At 40.1% G+C, this 19,727-nt stretch overlaps 1 protein-coding gene across 2 annotated transcripts in view; it reads right to left on the bottom strand.

Annotated features, from left to right (window-relative positions):
- Positions 1–305: 305 nt before the first annotated feature.
- The window catches only part of LOC126427355 (cdc42 homolog), a 52,775-nt gene continuing 33,353 nt past the window's right edge, over positions 306–19,727 (bottom strand). For both annotated transcript variants that reach the window (XM_050089689.1, XM_050089688.1), the window contains exons 6-7: positions 17,109–17,220; positions 306–3,199 (exon numbers count right to left, since the gene is read on the bottom strand). In XM_050089689.1, the coding sequence (XP_049945646.1) occupies positions 17,131–17,220 (90 nt within the window). In that variant the 3' untranslated portion in view covers positions 306–3,199; positions 17,109–17,130. The remainder of the gene's footprint in view (positions 3,200–17,108; positions 17,221–19,727) is intronic.

Genomic DNA, 19,727 nt, shown 5'->3' with positions numbered 1-19,727 from the left:
AATCGGCGCCCGATATGCAGTATTAGTCGCAGAGCACATTTTCATTTCCAAATTTGCGAGAAGAAGCACAGTAAAAACATAATTAATCCACACAATTTCATGTTGCTTGTTGCTTTATGAGAAATGATACTGGCTTGTACAAGTGTAGAGACTCTGGCCACTGCTGTGCCTACAGATGGGTCAGTTTTGTGCAAGCTAAAAAACACCCCGTCGCTTACCTTTTGAAAGTAGTGCAGTGAAGTATCAGTTGCTTATTTCTACAAAAAACAGGGACAGGTCAGGAAAGGTTAAATAACAAACTGAGAGAAAATTTAATTACAATCTTTATTCTAATAATTCTCGGGATTTCCAGATATCAAACATGTATACACAAGTGAAATATTTCCAATCAGAGACACGACGCTCTCGAAAATTTACGAAAATCGGCGTCCGATATGCAGTATTAGTCGCAGAGCACATTTTCATTTCCAAATTTGCGAGAAATTTTATTCCTATTATTATTATTGTGATTAAGATAATAACATTATTACCAATATTATTAATGTTGTTATTAATATTTTATAAATGCTTGACTGCCTATCAACTAATACAAAATATATGTATACAATACTTGTACTTAAAGTCCAGAAGAGCATGAGGGTGCAAATTAACATACGTACTTCACTTGGAAAACAGACAGTACTTAAACGGTGAGGAAAGGGTGGAGGCCCTCGCGGCGAAAACTTTCTGTGACACTCGTGGGCACCGCCCTCTGACGGGAAAGCAAATATCGGGCACCTATGTGCCAGAATACAGGCAGAATACGCCGTTTCGTGTCGGCGGGACATTTTGCAGAAGGAGATGTGGAGGAAAAGGTAGCACAATAGTGCTGATATAGAAGAAGTTAGCAGACAACCCTGAGCCGCCCACAGTGTTCCCAGAAGAAAGCAAATGCACGAGGATCCTGACCACACTGTGTTCTCTCACAATTCTCGCCTTTTATTCTGCCCTCCAAACTTTTACAGTACTCCAACAGAGTGCGATGGAAAGCTGCATTATAATTCAGAACTCCACACAAAGCGCACACATGCAACATAAACAGGTAATGTTTTGAGGGTAAACCACAGTCCTATTTTTAAACTGACATCACAATCGCGGAAGACAGTAACAGCTCAGGGAGAGCACCACTGTGCATAAATAATAGGAGTTAAAACTTTAACCCCGAGTTCTGGAGTAGTGCAGGGAAAGTAAGACCGCAAAACTTTCAAATATTCTACAAAACGAGAAAAAAATGCTTGCTTGCTGGACTTTAGTCGGCAAAAAAGAGAACGTTCACAGACAACCTCTACAAACAAGAATGTGCATACATTTATACCTCTTTTTCTCTGAAAACAAACACGCACACACACACACACACACACACACACACACACACAACAAAGTAATATACCTTAGTTTTAGACAATTCTCATAGCTCTCCATGTGGGCTTAAATAGAATTATCTCGCATCTACAAGGGAAGAATATAATAAAGCACCAATTTTCTTTACATAAGAAAACCAGAAATAAACCTGCACAGCGCACACTTTGCTGCTCAGAATCTAGCAGTGATGGGGCACTGTGTACACGGCACATATTTTACTTACTAATGACACAGATAAGTATAGACGATTTGGAAAAAAAAAAAAAAAGAAATGACAGAAGGTGGACAAGTATCTGACTCGCAATTTTATCTCCTGCACACAGCACCGAATAAACACGGCGCCTCGCCCATTTGAGTTTTGAATCAAAGTGTAGGAATGGTGGGCAAATGAGTGAAGGAGAGAGTAATTGAAGTTTGGAGTTCCTGCAGAGAGCGTTTATACACATGCTGGGACTGAACACTATGCTTTCAGAAACACGAACAGTTTGGGACTTTCCCCACAGGTGTAAGAAATACAGGTAGGACTCGTTGAGCTGCTTCAGTTCAAGTGAGGACACTGTGTTACTTGTGATATGAAAAAAGAACACAATAAACAGCTTTTCCATAACAACTATAAATTACTGCAAAGAAGCAATAGTGTAGGAAACGGAAAGCCCTACACACTCAAGCAGGGAATCCTAAGAAATGCGCAGACGTGTGCAACCGCGCGCGCACACACACACACACACACACACACACACACACACACACACACACACACACTTCAATGCAAAGTTAACATGGCGGTTCTTTGTTACATTCACAATGCTACCTAGGCACTTAACTCATATCTGCAGTTAGACCATTGTTTGAGCTCCACAGTTTGCCACACGACAGGGTAGTCAAAAATGAAGATCGCAAAGAGTGACGAAAAGGGGTGGAAGGGAGGGAAGACATGGGAGAGTACACGAGAATCAAATACGGCCGGACTGCACACGAAAACCCTACTAATCACAAAATGACTGACCTTAAAATGGCACGGAATACAGCAAAGCAAAGACTAAAACCTACAAATAAAGGTACAAAATTAAATGTTACGTGACGAGGCAGTAGCGTCACTGTGTTATCCGTCAAAAATTAGTGCCAATGTGTTATTTACTGTTCAGTTTATCCTTTCCATTTATTACATCGGCTTTTTTAAAAAAATCTATTACTACGAAAATAATTTCGAAGTGAGTGACACGCATCACGCAGCCTGCCGAGAAACAGAGTGCAGACCTACTGACAGTTCCAGTATTTGCAGCGGCGGACGCACGATTCGGCAGGTGACCGACTGACGCGTAGGTTTCATTTGATTTCTGGAAAGGAAACGGAGTACAGAGTGGGTGGTATACGCGACGAGCCCGAAGTCCGGTGACACCCAGAATTACTGACAAGTGTCGGTAGTTAGCTAATGTGAGATGTGGTATTTGCCTGACGAAGCTGACACTTTGAAATGCGCAGGATAGATTTTACACACAATCTATTTAAATATATTCTCTCCACAGTGTAATAGATAGTCCTCTGTGTCGATATTTCGAAACACTTCCTGTGTGCTGTACTTTTTCTTCCCTCCTCGTTTTCCATTTTCTCTGTCCTATCTCTTCTATTTCAGTCAGTGATCCATTACTTTAATTTACCCCTTTCCATTAGTTCTTCATTCTGCAGCTGGTCCTTCAATATGTTTCCCCTTATCCTACACACACGTTTTATTATTAAAGACTATGGGCTTTTTCTTGAAAATAAAGGCCAATTCTTCAAATTACTCTTCTCCTATTACCTGGAACAGAAAGGAAGAAGGGTGAATTATTTCAAATAGAGCCATAAACATAAAGTTACATTTATACATGGCATAAAAACTGCATATTGCTGACAATATATTCCAACAATGTTGTCCGGCAACTTTGTAGCCTGCAGCCACTGTTTCAATGTCTGTGGCCATACAGCAGTTCTCTCCTGTGTCACCTTTGCAACTGCTGTACACAACAGACACAAAACAACAAAGAACTAGCGAAACAGGTGGCTGCACGTACACCCGTACACTTTTGAACAAAAGTCAAACACAATTGTTTCCACTCGAACTCACGACACCAGTGCTGTCAGTGAGAGAAGTAGGAAACAAAGGCAAGTCGAGAGAGAAACATTTACAGTCAAGGACTGAGATCATTATTGCCCCGCAAAACAAAAATATTCTCTACCCTAGGTACAGACACCGGAAAACCAGCGGCAATACTTTGGCAACTACCTGCAATATCAGAAATATTGTCCAGCTGTACCACAAAATTGGCCTGTATTGCAGCCACGATGACAGCAACACCACTGTCTTCCCTTTTTAACCTTCTCCTGACACCCCTCCCAGAGAAACAACTACCAATTTCAAAAGCCAGTATTGAGTTCTGATTCTTTTGTATGTGTCTAAGTGGCAATACGAGTATGGTTAGAAGATAGGCAAACATTCATTTACAGCGTTTGTAAATTTTTGACAGGAATACACTCTTTGATATTCTGCAGGTAGCAGGGATAAAATACAGGGACCAAAAGAATGTATACTACTTGTACAGAAGAGTAGGAGGGGTTGAGAAGGGAGAGAGACAGGGTTGCAGTCTATCCATGACGTTATTCAGTCTGTACATTGGCCAAGGCGTGAAGGAATCCAGAGAGAAACCTGAAAGGGAAGTAATCTTCATGGAGAAGAAAAAAAAAATCTTGAGGTTTGTCAATGATACTGTAATTCTGTCAGAGACAGCAAAATATTTGGAAGAGAAGCTGAATTGAATGGATGTCTTGAAAACAGATTTATGATGAACAACAACAAATATAAAAGAAGGTGCGATGAAGCGAGCTGGGATATTTTTACTCCCCCTCGTTTTGCCATCTGCCTCTTTAAAATTAATTTTTTCATGTCTAACTAATAACCATAACATACATGATTATAATCTGCATTTTCATAAAAGAGAAAGGCTGGCCCCCTGTCTTAAAGAATATAACACCAGGTCTAAGTCTGTGCTTAGTTTTATGTATGCAATTGATTTACTAATTTATTTTGACTATGCCTAGTTAGTTTCTTTTATTATAGGGTGAAATAAGTAATTGTTTTGAAACAAATTCTACTGTTGACTTATAAACAGATATAAATTCTATAACAATTATTAACATTTGGAGGAACAACTAATGGTATTCTTAAAGGATCTACTTGGCTCTATTCGAAAACATGTTAGCTAAGCCGGCTCTTAATTAATTGCAACGTAATTTCCAGTTTCATCAAAAGTATTATTAGCTTAACTATATTTGTTAATGTCACGATTTAAACAAATAATAGGCTTAACCCTCATAGTAGAAGAAACTGTTGAAAAGAGGCAATTTTTTGACGTATGCAGTTAATTGTAATTTCTGTAAATTAAGCATTGAACAATGAGTTCAGTGCCTATTATTGTGAAGATACGTAAAGGCCCAATTTTTGGTCTCGAGAGAGTCAGTCCACAGCCGAGGTTCAGACAAGAAACATGTGTCGGTTAGAAACAACAAAAATGCATCAACTTACCCGTGAAATAAGTGTTACATCAATAGGCCGTGTGTCACAGCAATAACAGCGTCTGTTCAATTTATTTGAAAGACTTGTGAAATATGTGATTAGGTGTTTACTGCTTGTAGATGTTCAACAGTAAACTATTGTAGCAGTATGTGGATGTTTGCCTGCAAACTATTAATGAGGCTTATCGAAAGTTAAACAATAGTGCAGTGGCCATATAACTGTATTATTGGGGGCTCGTGAACAGTGAAAGTAAAGAACTGTTAAACACAAATGTGCACCTGTCAGCTACATCATTTAAAGTAGTCAGTGCTGAACTTCCACCCCCCATTTTTCAGCCAGTGTAGCAACGCAGTACTTCGACACCGAGGACAAATGACGAGGAAACAAAGCAGGCGAATGTCACAAAGGATAATGGAGTGTAGCTGAATCAAATAAGTTATGTTGAAGGAACTAGACTAGGCAATGAGACACTATAGCTAATAGATGTGTCATGCTGTTTGGGCAGCAAAATAACTGATGACGACTCGAGAATGTTGACTTCTAAAAGCAGGAAAAGAGTTTGGGAATAAGTGGCATCTGTTACACTGAACATAAGTTTCCATGTTAAGAAGTCCTTCCCAAAGACAACCTCAGAGGTAGGGCAACGACAGTTACGAGTAATCGTCCTGGACATTAACAACCTGCTCCACCTGTATTTAGTCCTTTATTTTTAGATCACTACCAGTTTCACGGTACTAAAATCACATCTTCAGGTGAACATATAACTAAAACATTTCACGTAAAAAGCTCCAAACTTTGTACCCGACATTTGCTATCTGTCAGGACAGCTGAAGCAGATGATCCTTCCAGGAGATATTCATCTGGGGTTTAGCCTAGTCCTGTCGACGAAGGAAAATTTGGGAGAAAGAATCGTGTAGTCTCAAATCACTGTACATTTGTCAGACGGACTGCCACGAAAAACGTACTGAAAATACTGACTGATGGGTGGGTGAACATTGGTGTGGCAGAATATTTAAAGGTCATTCGCCTACATTTCTTTCGAATAACTAAAACCACAGCTTCTGGCAAAAAATGTTTCGCCAATACAAAATTAAACTACATTAAATCGGGAGGGGGGGGGGGGGGGGGCGAGTGGGGGGGGGGGGGGGGGGGGGAAAGGTCCTATTAATTTTTTCTCTGGGACTCTAGTTCCCGTGTAGCAGAGGATGGAAAAATGATGATGATGACGATGATGATGACAACAATGACGACGACAACAACAACACCCAGTCATCACGAGGCAGCAGGTGAAAATCCCTGAGCCCGCCGGCAATCAAACCCGGGACCCCATGCTCAGGAAGCGAGAATGCCGCTGCGAGACCACGAGTTGCGGACAGATTGGAAAAAAAAACACGGATTATTAAAAATATTGTTTTGAGTAAAAGTAATGTTTATTTTAAATTAAGTGTGTTAAAAACAATATTTACTGTGTGTACCACGTCTTAGTGTAGTAGAACTGTATTAAGAAATAAATTGTTTTCTGTTGGTGTAACAGGCTGGAAGGGGGAGAGAAGCAAGCGAGAGAAGATTTGCTACCAGATTGTGGTCGTGCAATTCCCTCCTTCATATATCTGAAGATCGTAGAGCGAGCAGGTCGATACCCCCATCTATCCTGCAACGTCACAGTATGCAACTACAGGGTATTTCAGTATATTATACAGACCTCCACGTTACACACTGCAGATCACCAATGAGGCAGTGTGCAAATGTGCCCGAAGGGAGGGATGTTTACTTTCCACAAAGTGCGTTAACACTATATGGAATGGAGATACGAGTTACTAATAATACTACACAAGAAACACATATGGACAGAATCTCCATAAATCTGTACACACTGTTCTACACTTCTCGAGGGAAACCCCTAACTCTTAGTCATTCTGTACACCAGTTATAGTGTTCTTCCAGAAAATGCAACTTACCCCTCTGTAGGCACTGCTCACTTTTAAGTTTACAGGCGGGCTATATCTTCCAGAACTTCCTGTATAGCCTACTTCTGTTAGGCGAAAAACCGTACTGAGCATGTGTTTACATAGTGCAGTTATTTTCAGTTTGTTGAAATGGTTCAAATGGCTCTAAGCACTATGGCACTTAACACCTGAGGTCATCAGTCCCCTAGACTTAGAACTACTTAAACCTAACTAACCTAAGGACATCACATACATCCACACCCAAGGCAGGATTCGAACCTGCAACCGTAGCAGCAGCGCAGTTCCAGACTGAAGCGCCTAGAACCGCTCGGCCACAGCAGCCGGCTTCAGTTTGTTAAATGAGTAGTTATTTGCAGTTGGTATGAGGGATTTTATGTAAAACACATTCCTTAACGCAATGGCTGAAACGTGTTTAATTTGTAAATGTGACTGTCAGTAATCTACGTAGCTTCGGTGGGAAAGGAATCTGATACATAAATGTGGCACCCCGCTGGTATCTACTGTTGACACCGTGCTGTAAAGCTGTGTAACTGTGTTGTAGTCACTCATTGGTCATTTAATGAAAGACCAGATAGCTACTGCACTTCTCTCACCATTAATTGTGCTATTGGTGCAATGCATAAATCACTTCCATTCAGGAATTGCTGGCTGCACTGGGTGGAGCCACTTTGTAATACTGTGCCCTGCCCACGATGTAATAACACACTATAAAAATGTCAAAAGTTAAAGATATAATTTAATCTTTGTGTCAATTAACAGCGCAGCAAGTCAGCGAATATGTACACCCAGGATAATGAGAGCAGCGTAGCATTGTCATCTGTATTTTGTCCCATATAAGAATGTGCACTCGTCTTTTCTTTCTCTCTTTTTAGTCGCGCGCCTTGCTGACAGCATCTTACGCTATCGGACTCCTATTTTCTTCCATTTTTGTTCAAATGAACTGAAATTGTATTCCTGTTAGAAATTTGTTCAATTGTGGCATTACTATCGTCAATTGCGATTACCGATACGACTTTACTGTGAACACTTTTTTCTTTCGTTCCGTAGCCGAGCTAAGATTATTATAATTTCTACGTGTTTCGCCGAAAGACGGCACAATTCTTTATTGTGTCCGAAACTGTGAGATTAGAGCCAAGATGTCAGATGTCTGTATAAGAAACCTTACTTTGTGAAATAATAATTGTTTAAGTTGGTATTTCTGCTTTCATTTCATAGTAACGATCATCTCTACCCAATTTATAAAATGTTACAGATTTCGCTTTACTACATTTTTTCTTACATTGCCAATGTGAATATCTGTCTTTTTAACGCCTAGGTGACCCACTTCTGTTACAGAGGGGCTCTTCAAATGATGCGAGAGATGAGGCATGAACTGTAAAAAGTGTTCAGGCCAGTTATTGTGGAGACAATAAAATTGACACTGTCTAATACATTTCGACACCACGATACACTTAGGACAGGCTCTTCAGTGTGGTGGGCATTTCACAGCTCTGGCTGTTCAGGTTTTTTACATAACAGCTCACTTAACTACTGTGAACAGGTACTCAAACAAAAGAAACTCCATTATAGAAGTAGGAGCTCAGTGAAGCTATTTTGTCTCTTCACATAAGAGGACTGGACACGAAATTCTGGGAACGTACAGTCTGTCTATACCCCGAAAAGCAAGCAGCACTTGTTGTGGGTGGGGAAATCGCCATTTCCTGAAGAACACTACAGTTACTGTACAAGGTGACTAAGAATCAATTAATCCTCTTAACAGAACAGAACAATATACAGAGATTTACATAGATTCCATCTGCCTGCATTTCTTACATTAGTATAATTACAGTAACTCATATACGCACCCCTCGGGCACATCTGTTGTCTGTATCGTCAGTGATTCGTAAGGGGTGATGTGGAGGGGCAGTATAACTCTTTATTTACTTCTTGTCATGTAAATAGATAGAGTGGAGAATCACCTGCTCACTCTTCAGTTTACAAATGTAAAAACTAGAGAAGTGCACAAACACAATCTGGTGACCTACCTTTCATCCTGCTTTAACCTCCCCCCCCCCCCCCCCACCCCCTTCCACCCTGTTACACCCTCAGAATACAATTTATTCATTAATACAGTTCGACTGCACTTACACGTGGTGCACACATTTAATATTTCTTTTTAATCCACTTCACTTAAAAATAAATACCGATTTTATACCATTAAAGCAATATTTTTAACAATCATCGATTTTCTGTACCCTGCAACATTGGAACCGTTTGTCCTAGAAATTTTAATTTTAATTTTGTACTGAAGTACATTTTCAGTTGTCAGTGGCCAGTTCAGTTAAATATTTAGAAAATGCAAGAAGAAGAAGAAGAAGTCACACCACAAAGAAATTATCTGAGTGGGAGGGAAATCTGTAGATGTTATGTACAGGTACAGACAAACAAATGATTACAATTTCAGAACAACTGGATGAGTTATTCAAGAGAAAGAGCTTCACAAATTCAGCAAGTCAATGACACGTTGGTCCACCTCTGGCCATTATGCAAGCAGTTATTTGGCTTGGCACTGATTGATAGAGTTGTCAGATGCCCTCCTGACAGATATCGTAGAAAATTCTGTCCAACTGGTGCATTACATCATCAAAATCTCTACCTGGCTGGAGGGCCCTGCACATAATCCTCCAAACTTTTCCAATCGGGGGAGGTCTTGTGAGCTGATGGCAAAGGTGCTGTTTAGCGAGCACGAAGACATGCAGCAGAAACTCCAGCTGTGTGAGGGCAAGCATTATCTCGCCAAAATATAAGGACAGTGTGGCTCGGCACGAAAGGCGTAGAATACTGTTTGTGTACAGCAGTAAGGGTGCAACACGTGACAACCAAAAGTGCCCCGCTACGAGATAAAGTGGCGCCCCGGACAGTCAGTCACTTCTGACTGTCAGGTTGTACGTCTCCGGAAACGTCTTCGAAGTTCGTCAGAACTCAGTTTGAAACGGAACTCGTCACTGGAGACGATACTATTCCAGTCGACGAGATGCCAGGTCGACATCGCACGACACCACTGCAAATGAGCTATCTGTGTGCAGAGGCCAACGGTAATTGGCCCGAGGGACACGGTGATCTCCGTCGCCTTTCTGTGAGCCACATATTAACGGTGCTCACTGTCGCTGGTTCTGTCATCTCTCTGGGTCGACCGCTTCCTTCTCGATGCTGTGTCAGACCGCAGTTAACCCGTTCCTGCCGACATTAGCTAATAGGGGCATCACTCCTATTCCAGTGTCGAGTGATTTGCCATTTACTCTGACTGCTTCTTTGAGCCTAATAAATGTCCTCATGCAAATGCTGACATCTGCGTCTAGAGTTCACGTGCCTGTCTCCGAGGCACAGTTACTGCCGTAATGAGTACGAGTAATGAAATTTGCAAAGAGTTTATGCCCTAGAAGTGACATTTCCACTGTTTACTATACTTGCTAACTGTGCTGTGAAATTGCACTGTGGTGTCACACATTCATCCACTGGCAGCCAAATTTTAAAATTTTACATTTTCCGTCAATACCTCATATGCTTGTCCGCTTGTTCCGATCAGTTCACATGCAAATAAATATTTTGCTGCCTGCAAAGTTTGAATATCGAGTACAGAACTTTGGTGTATAATCAAATGGTACCATTAAAGTTCCACTGCTACCTTTGACCAACAGCAGCATGCAGCTCTCAATTTTTGGTATGTTATTTTTCAGAAGACCTCTGTTGTCGCTACGGGTAGTTAAGGTAAGATGGGGAGAAAATTTGAAGCACAGCAGTCCAACACTTCAAACTATGAGGGGATTCCTCCAGAAACACATTACATCTTCCCTACCATACTCTCATGTTGTAATTAACACAGTGCTGAAGCCACAGATCCAGACTTCAACAGTGGCGCACTGCACAGCCTTTACAGGTGGGATAAGAAGGTGAGGATTAAAACTGGTTGGTATCTATCTGAAACTGCTACAATTATTTGTCAGTAAGAGGAATTACTTCATTTTTAAATTATTTTCCATAAAAGTTCAACTTGATAATGTAATATGAAAAAATTACTGGAAGAAAACTTAGTTGCACACAATTAACAAAAATGTATGGCCAACATCTGACACCATCTAAAAGTGGAAAATTAAGCAAGCCAAACACAAAGAGAGCCAAATATAGAAAACCACATTTTTATGAAAGAAAAAAATTACAAAACATTTTAATGATGTTACTTTTATGTGGAAAACTTAAATAATTTGTCACATGAAAACTTTTGCAAAATTGTTTCTGTACGATAAAATCTAGAAGAGCCTTAATGCAGACAACATTCCCTCAGAATTACTGAAATCTTTGGAAGAGGCAAACATGACAAAACTATATGCAAGACACACCGAATAGGTGAAATACTCTCAGACTTTATATAGAATGTAGTACTTTCAGCTCCAAAGAAAGCAATGCCCGATGTGTGTGAATATTAACAAACAGTAAGTTTAGTAAGTCATGGTTGCAAAATGGCAACAGCTGACATCAGGAAAGAAAGTACGGATTTTGGAGAAATGTAAGAACACACTGTGAGACTCTGGATGCCATTAGTACTCTCAATAGCTTTTATAATTGAGCAGGCGTGATCAGTTCAAATTACGATTCACCTACAATGAAGTTTGTGTTTATTAGTTGAAACAGTAGTTGGTACTGGTTTCAGGTGCTCTATTTTTTGTTTGAAGTAGTCCCACAGTCAAGCTGAAACACAACTTCTCCATTTGCTGTGCTTTTGACCCCTGAGTCTGCAATGCCGTGAACTGTGCCACAGAGCCCCTCCTAGTGAAGCTCCGTGATTTGGACTTCCCAGCAACAATCGACATGTCCTCGATGTACATTCCAAGAGATGAGACAGTCTGCATAGAGAGATAGATGGTGTGTGTGTGTGTGTGTGTGTGTGTGTGTGTGTGTGTGCACGGCATTTCTGTTTTCACTTCGTAGTCAGAGTTATTGTATGAATCTTTTCTGGTATGTCACGGTCTCGCCCGTCGAACAGCACGGTCAACCTTCACAAATTTGAAGCACGATGGGATCCTAGCGACACAAAAAATACTGCCCCTATGACTTATCTTACAAGGCAGGTTGAAGAAAGCCACCCTGGTTTTATATCATTTGTAGATTTACAGAAAGTTTTTGACAATACTGACTGGACTACACTCTTTGAAACTGGAAAAATAGCAAAGATGCAGTGAGTGAAAGGTTATTTACAAGTTGCACAGAAACTTGACTGTAGTTAAACGAAAGCCATCTGGGAAGTAACAGAGGCTTTGAAACAGAAAAAAATGAGCAATACGGAAAAAACAAATTTTATAATACACATTGTTAAAGCTACACCTTTACGCTATTTTTCTACATAATTGCCATTCAAATTGATGCACCTATCACACTGTGGCAAAAGATTTTCAATACCGTCTCTGTAGAAATCTGCCACCTGCAGTTGCAATCACTCATTTATACCAACACGCATACTGATGTCAGTATCAAAGCACCGTGTAGCGAGCTACGCCTCCGTTGCCGAAAAGAGGAGGCCGTCACTCGGCACCCGATCCGAGCCGTATGGTGGACACCGAGGACCTTCCGCCCAAAATCCCTCGGAGCTCTCGGATGCAACTGTACGTGTATTATGAAAAAACAAAACTTTTGCAGTAAATTTGCCCGTTTTTTAATGCCTGCGTTAACTTTGTCAGTTTGTCGGTCGATTCAGGGAAGGGGACCAAACAACGAGGTCATCGGTCCCAGCAGATTAGGGAACGACGGAGAAGGGTGTCGCCCGCGCTCTTTCGAAGGCATTTGCCTGAAGTGATTTAGGGAAATCACAGAAAAGCTAAATCGGGACGGTCGGGCGTGGGTTTGAACTGTCGTCCTCCCGAATGAGAGTCCAGTGTGCTAACCACTGCGTCACTTTGCTCAGTAACTTTGTCAGTGTTTGAAAATAGCTCCCTGCGCTAACTGTTGTGCCACATTCGAGGAACTCATTCCTTTAGAGTCCAAAATGCAGTAAACAGATCTTTCTTGCTGACAGCATTTGCAAACCTCAGTTTGGCGGGAGAATTTGTGTCCCCATTTCATAAAATGCCTTTTTGTTTCACAACTGACACGTGTCAACCAAGTCTCGTCCCCAGTTATGATACAATTGATAACTTAGTTAGCATTTTTCTCGTAATCTTTGAGGCTGCCCCCCCCTCCCCCCCCTTTTTGGTCATCCATTACAACTTTGGGAGCCCATCTAGCACAAAATTTGTGGGAACTGAGCTTCTCCACCACAATTTCGTGCACCAAATTCTGTGAAATCTGTGGGAAATCTTTTGGAAGTTCCATAATTGTGGAAAGACAATTTTCACAAATTCTGTCATCGATTTTCATAACCAGTTCATTAGTCACTAGGCTAGACCTGCCACTGTGGTCCTCACCATGGGTTTGCAGTTTTTTGCCAAAGAAACTCTTATCACAGGCTGCACATCACCTTACAAATGGCAGGGTTTTCTATTGCAGCAAAGTACCTCTCTCTCTCTCTCTCTCTCTCTCTCTCTCTCTCTATCTCTCACACACACACACACACACACACACACACACACACACACACACACACACACACAGAGTGAGAGTGAGAGAGAGCACGTGCTAGCTACCACCACTGGATGTATACCGAGAGTGGAACATTATGGATCAAAGATGGAGGCTGCAGTCCTGTCCACCACTTTGATAGACCAATACGTCTGTTTACTTTCTGGATAGCCCTTCCAGAGTCCAAGGACACACAATGGAAGCAGTGGTTGAGAAGGGAATGAGACAAGGTTGTAGCTTATGCCTTAAGTAAATGTGTACATCGAGCAAGCTGTAGGAAACCAACGAGATATTCGGAAAGACAATTAAAGTACAGGAAGAACGAATAAAACTTTGAAGTTTGTCAATGATGTTTTAATTCTGCAGAGACAACAAGGGAGTTGGAAGATCAAACACTGGGAGTTCAGAATGGAACACAACAATTTGGAAATCCAAAATATAAGATCACTAGAACAGAATGGACACTGTCTTGAAAAGAGGTTGTAAGACGAATGCCAATAAAACAAATGAGGGCACTGGAGTTTAGCTGAATTAAATCAGGTGATGCTGAGAGAATTAGCTAAAGACACAAGACATTAAAACTACCGTATTTACTCGAATCTAAGCCACACCTGAAAAATGACACTCGAAAAAAAAAAAAAAAAAAAAAAAAAAAAAAAAAAAAAAAAAAAAAAAAAAAAAAAAAACCCGAATCTAAGCTGCACCAGAAATTTGAGACTCGAAATTCAAGGGGAGAGAAAAGTTTTAGGTCGCACCTCCAAATCGAAACAAAGTTGGTCCATTGTAATATGAGACCCAATTTAGGTCGAATGGAAGACGATACAGTAGTTTGGTTCGAGTCGTAATCTTAGCAGTTAAGCTTTACCAGGTAGCCATTGCTATGCGTCAGGTGCTCCGTCTGTATTTATTCGGGTACCCTTCCTTTTTCACGTGCTTCGTCTGGTTTGAATTGATTGCTTATTTTGCTTTGATCTGATAAGTGCTGTTTTATTTGTTATAGGTGTTTACGTCACTCTAAGCTGAAAATGCATTACTGTACTGCGTCATGCATTGTTTGTCGCATTCTGATAGTGCGTGTTTACGGCGTGTCGCCGCTCGCGGCATGGCTTGCTTTTGTGCGCGCTACCGCCACTTACAATTAAAAAAAAAAAGGAGAGGAATCGTCACATTAGCGAAACAATGGCAAGAGACTGCTATTTGTTGTTACTTACACTGCTGCTTTCTTTGACAATGATCAACAAGAACCAAATAATAGACTGCGTATGATAGAACATGTTCTGAATAAGAGTTAGGCGAAAATTTTTCTCCGTTTGAAAATTTTTGTGGCTGCTTCTTTAGTACATCAAATTCTGCACAGAAATTAGTCATCTTAGATTTAAAAATCTACTCAGTTGCCGTGCTTCATTTCTGACTGTATCACTATTAGGCATAAGAATAATATGAATATAAACATGACACGATACGTATATTCTTCCGCGTTTGCTGTTTTCTCACTCAAGTTTCGTAGTTTATTAGGCAGACAGGATTTAAATGAGATAGCAGCAAACACGAAAGAACACATGGCAAAATGTTTATATTCATATTATTCTTATGGTGAAGATAGTACTGCATGTGATTCACATTTCATCAGGTTCCTATTAGCAACCATCTCTTCTCACAGGTAGGAAAAAATTCAGAACGTAGAGTTGGCCATATTGACAAACATCCCTAACAGTCTTGCCAGTCGGATTTTCGTAGTACATTGAAATTCTGCTACATTCGAAGATGAACAATACGGAATTTGTATTTACTTCGTTGGATAATGTATGAAAATGCAGTGGTCGAAACTCGGGGCGGAGAAACAAAACACTCGTCTTACACTTTTTTTAATTTATTTACTGACGCAGAGATTTTGGGGCCAGTATTTATCTCTGTGCCCACAAAGCATGCCTGTGTAGCGGTACATATATTCGACGGCAGAAGTTGGTTGTGGCGCACCTACCAACATTTTTCAGAACTTCGCTTTTTTGTACTCGATTCTAGGCCGCAGGCGGTTTTTTGGATTACAAAGACCGGAAAAAAAGTGCGGCTTAGATTCGAGTAAATACGGTAGTACAGGAGTTTTGCTATTTTGGCAGCAAAAGGACAGTGGTCAGAGAGAGAGAGAGAGAGAGAGAGAGAGAGAGAGAGAGAGAGAGAGAGAGAGGGGGTATTAAATAAGGACACCAATCAGAGAGAGAGGGTATTAAATGCAAACTGACAATAGCGAGAAAATAGTGTTTTTTTTTTTAAAAAAAAGACACATGTTTAAATACAATATAAAATGAGGTTATTTGTTGAGGTCTGTGTCTGGCAGTGTAGTCTTGTATAGAAATGAACTGTGGACAATAAACAGTTCAGACCAGAAGAGCAGAGAAGTCTTCCACATATGGGCGTCAGACGAACTGCGTGTAAAATTAACTTATGGCATGCACTAACTAAAAGAAGGAATTGGTAGTAGGAGACGCCCAGAAGCAACAAGATATAATCAATTTGGTACTTGAAGTACACGTGGTGGTAAAAATGGTAGAGAGACCTACGGATGAATACATAACATAGATTAAAAAGACGTAGGTGGCAGTAGTCATCCAGAAATGAAGAGATTTGCACATGATAGGCTGGTGAGCTACACAAACCAGCCTTTGAACAGAAAACAACAACAACAACAACAACCACTTTTGCTCACCTGCCCAACAACATATAACACCCGAAAAGTATAAAACCAAAATTTAAAAATAATTTCTTATCATTAATTGTGTATTCCCATTCTTTAGATGAACTTTTATAGTAACACTGAGTGCACACAGAATGAAAAAAACAGAGAAAGGAAATGTTTTCCTTGTACTAAAATCTGTTTTTCACTTGCAGCATGAATAGTGATTCAGTATTATAACAGTATTATGAGAAGGAAAGTTGCTACTCACCATATAGCGGAGATGCTGAGTTGCAAATAGGCATAACAGAAAGACTACAACAATTAAAGCTTTCAGTCATTGGTCTTTGTCACAAAACTCTCTCTCTCTCTCTCTCTCTCTCTCTCTCTCTCTCACCCAAACACAACTGACACGCACGACTGTGTGAGTTGCATCTGTGTGTGTGTGTGTGTGTGTGTGTGTGTGTGTGTGTGTGTGTGTTTTGTGACAAAGACCAATGACTGAAAGCTTTAATTGTTCAAGTCTTTCTGTTGTGGCTATTTGCAACTCAGCATCTCCGCTATACGGTGAGCAGCAACTTTCCTTCTCATAATATTGCTTCCGTCCATCCTGGATTTTCAATTGCTTGTCACAGCAATATAATCACTTATATGACATTTGATTCACTGTGCTGCTTAGTATTCTCCAAATAGCCAGTTTTCAGCTGTGTAAACAATAAAATTGTTTACACATGAATTACAAACTAACCGATTCCAAAACATTCTGACAGAAATCACGCAAGTTATTTGTCCAATATGACACATGACCAACTATAATCCCTCTCTGTATCGAGTTATTTTAGACAATGATGGCTACAGGTGAGCCGTGGTTTTAATGTCAGGGGGAAAAAGAAGAAGACAATTTTCTGTGATATGCGCAGCTCACACTCACCCGGTGCACGCATTGAGTGCCATTACAGTATGACGCACTTTCTCCTCTTCGTAGGCTCCGGAGGTTCCAGTGCCGCTAGGATAGCTTCATCGAACACATTCTTCAGTCCTTTCTGCAACAGCACAAGCACAAAGTCAATATCTTTGTGTGAAAAATGACAAATGCAAGTGCGACGTTCTACATACGTACACACCAAAGAAAGGATTGACTGCCCGAACGTTGTAATAACTGAGTGACGTTTGCACGGGTCGTAAAAATTGTACCTTGCCAGTAATATAGCCCGGCAAAGCGGCTGCCAAAATTTATTGCAGCAAGTGTGACCCGGCAATGTTAGAGATACATTTCCGGCCCAAAAGTATTTACACTGGCCATACTATGGCTACGAAATGGACGAAAGTAAGTTGTTTTGAATAATGTCTCTCTCCTGCAATTACATTCAACAAGATAAGAAACAGAGATTGTACTTTGTGGGTGATTTATTTAATTTAACGAACTGTTTTCAAAGCTTAAGGGGGTCGCTCATCATTTCTGGTTACTGGAAACTCGTGCTGAAGTTTGATGTATGTCTCTGAAGTGTGGATCTTCTTCTCATTGAAAGATAAGTGGAAGGACTTGGAATCAAATGTTCATGTTAATATTTTATTGTGACTCACTAGTACAGTGATAAATGTGTCGCATCTACAACCATTTATGGCAAATGAAAAGTAATGTACTAAAATACCACGATAGTAACGAAAAATAGGCTGGTGGGAAGCTGCTCCCGTGAGCACAGAAACAAACATGATGAGGCTAAAAATAGGTTTGGAAGTCTTTTAAGAACTTAAGCAAAATAAAAATAAAAGCACGGCTCACTAAGCTGCATCGAGATTGTCCTTTTATGGACTGCGGTCTTTGTGTATATTATTTTCTGTGCTCTATAGTTCTACTTGTACATGTATGAATCAGATTTATGAAATTTACAGTTCTAAGTCTGCTCACTTCTGCATTAACTTAGAGCACAGAGTGCCCCTACATATGCTATCTTTCTAACTGACGCACAATACTGTGTTTTGTGTAACTTAACAATGCAGCTCTAGTGGCGTGAAAAGGAGAATGAGAGGGAAGCATTTAGAGACAAGGACGGAGGCAGATATGGCCCCGCAATATGAAATATTCTCCACCACTGCCATATAATGGCAGCAACACCTCAGCAACTTGTTTCGACAACTCTATCAAAGAGTAATATTGCCTGGCAAATCTGCAATATTGCAATGTATTCCAAAAGCTGTAGTGTGACAGAAATTTGGTGCATACATTGTCACCCGAGCGATGTGAGGGCGTGTATTTATAAATTTTATTGAGGAAATTTTTTTCCAATTATGATTTTAAAATTAACACACACTGGTGTCTCATTTATGTTTTATACTCGTGAACTGAGAACGAAGCAATGGGCCTACAGTACTTTGCTGGAAGGTGACCACATCTGCATCGATGAGTGTGACAAATTAAACCAGCGACCAGCCACCAGAAGATGATGCCGCCGTTTTGCTCAGAACTCCTGGGATAATTATTTTTTTACTGTAAAAAGCCAAAGATCAACTCTGTAAAAGAAACACGTACAATTCTGTTCTGTTCTGTTCTGTTCTATTCAGTTCAGTTCACATTTAGCCAAGCTTTATTATACTCACAAAATATAATTTCACTGTGGGGAATATTGTTTGCTATAATATGTGCTGTGATGCAACGAAACAAGGGTGCACTTGTCATGAGATGTAAAGTATTTACACTGTAAATAATAGTCTGCCTTGTTAATTTCTACTCTAATTATTCTGAGCAGTGAAACCTACATTACTTAATTCAAAAGAATAGAAAGTGATTGTAACTTCAGCTTCTACAGTAAAGATAAATGTATTACAATCTCCAGTCATCGACTGCTTCGACAAAATAAGTTGTGGCGAAAGTAATTAATATTTACAGAAATTTAAAGAAGGACAGACACTAAAAGTGATCTCGCTTTGAAAAAATAGCTATGGTGACTGAAGCTGCTAATAGTGAAAGCAGTTCATACAATATTAATTTAGACTTTCTTGAAAATTATTAGTACGATTGATAATAGCAAGAGTGGCCGAGTGTCAGTGTCTAATCTCTCTGGCTGCTACTTAGTAATGGAAAATAAACATTCGGAAGAAGATAATTTGCCAGACAAATAATGTTTTGTTGTTAAACCTGTATAAACTTCTATAGTTTCTCTCTTCAATATTTCTTCGGGCTTTGTACATCTTTTTTTTGTCTTCCAAACGGCATAAATTCTTTCATTTTTACTAAAAGTAATCAGTAAAATTTTAACCTCAACAAAACTTTCTCAGCTTGAAGTATGCCACAGAGATCGGTTCAAAAACGGAACTCTCTCCACTCGCGAAAAGCTCCTCTAGTTTCATTTATATGAAATTGGGAAACGTTCTTTGTTTTGAGCAACCTCCCCCATCCTTTCACTCACACTGAGAACTTTCTCAGGTGAAGTATATTCTCTCACTCACTTTATTCATCCCAACATGAGAATGCTCATCAAAATTCCGACTATTACATATACTTTCAGTTTCATTTATACGACCCATTCACAGCACTATTTCATCCTTCCTT

Source organism: Schistocerca serialis, chromosome 11 (genome assembly GCF_023864345.2).
Source record: "Schistocerca serialis cubense isolate TAMUIC-IGC-003099 chromosome 11, iqSchSeri2.2, whole genome shotgun sequence".
Classification (NCBI taxonomy): Eukaryota; Metazoa; Arthropoda; class Insecta; order Orthoptera; family Acrididae; genus Schistocerca; species Schistocerca serialis.
This window is presented reverse-complemented; position numbering and strand designations above follow the sequence as displayed.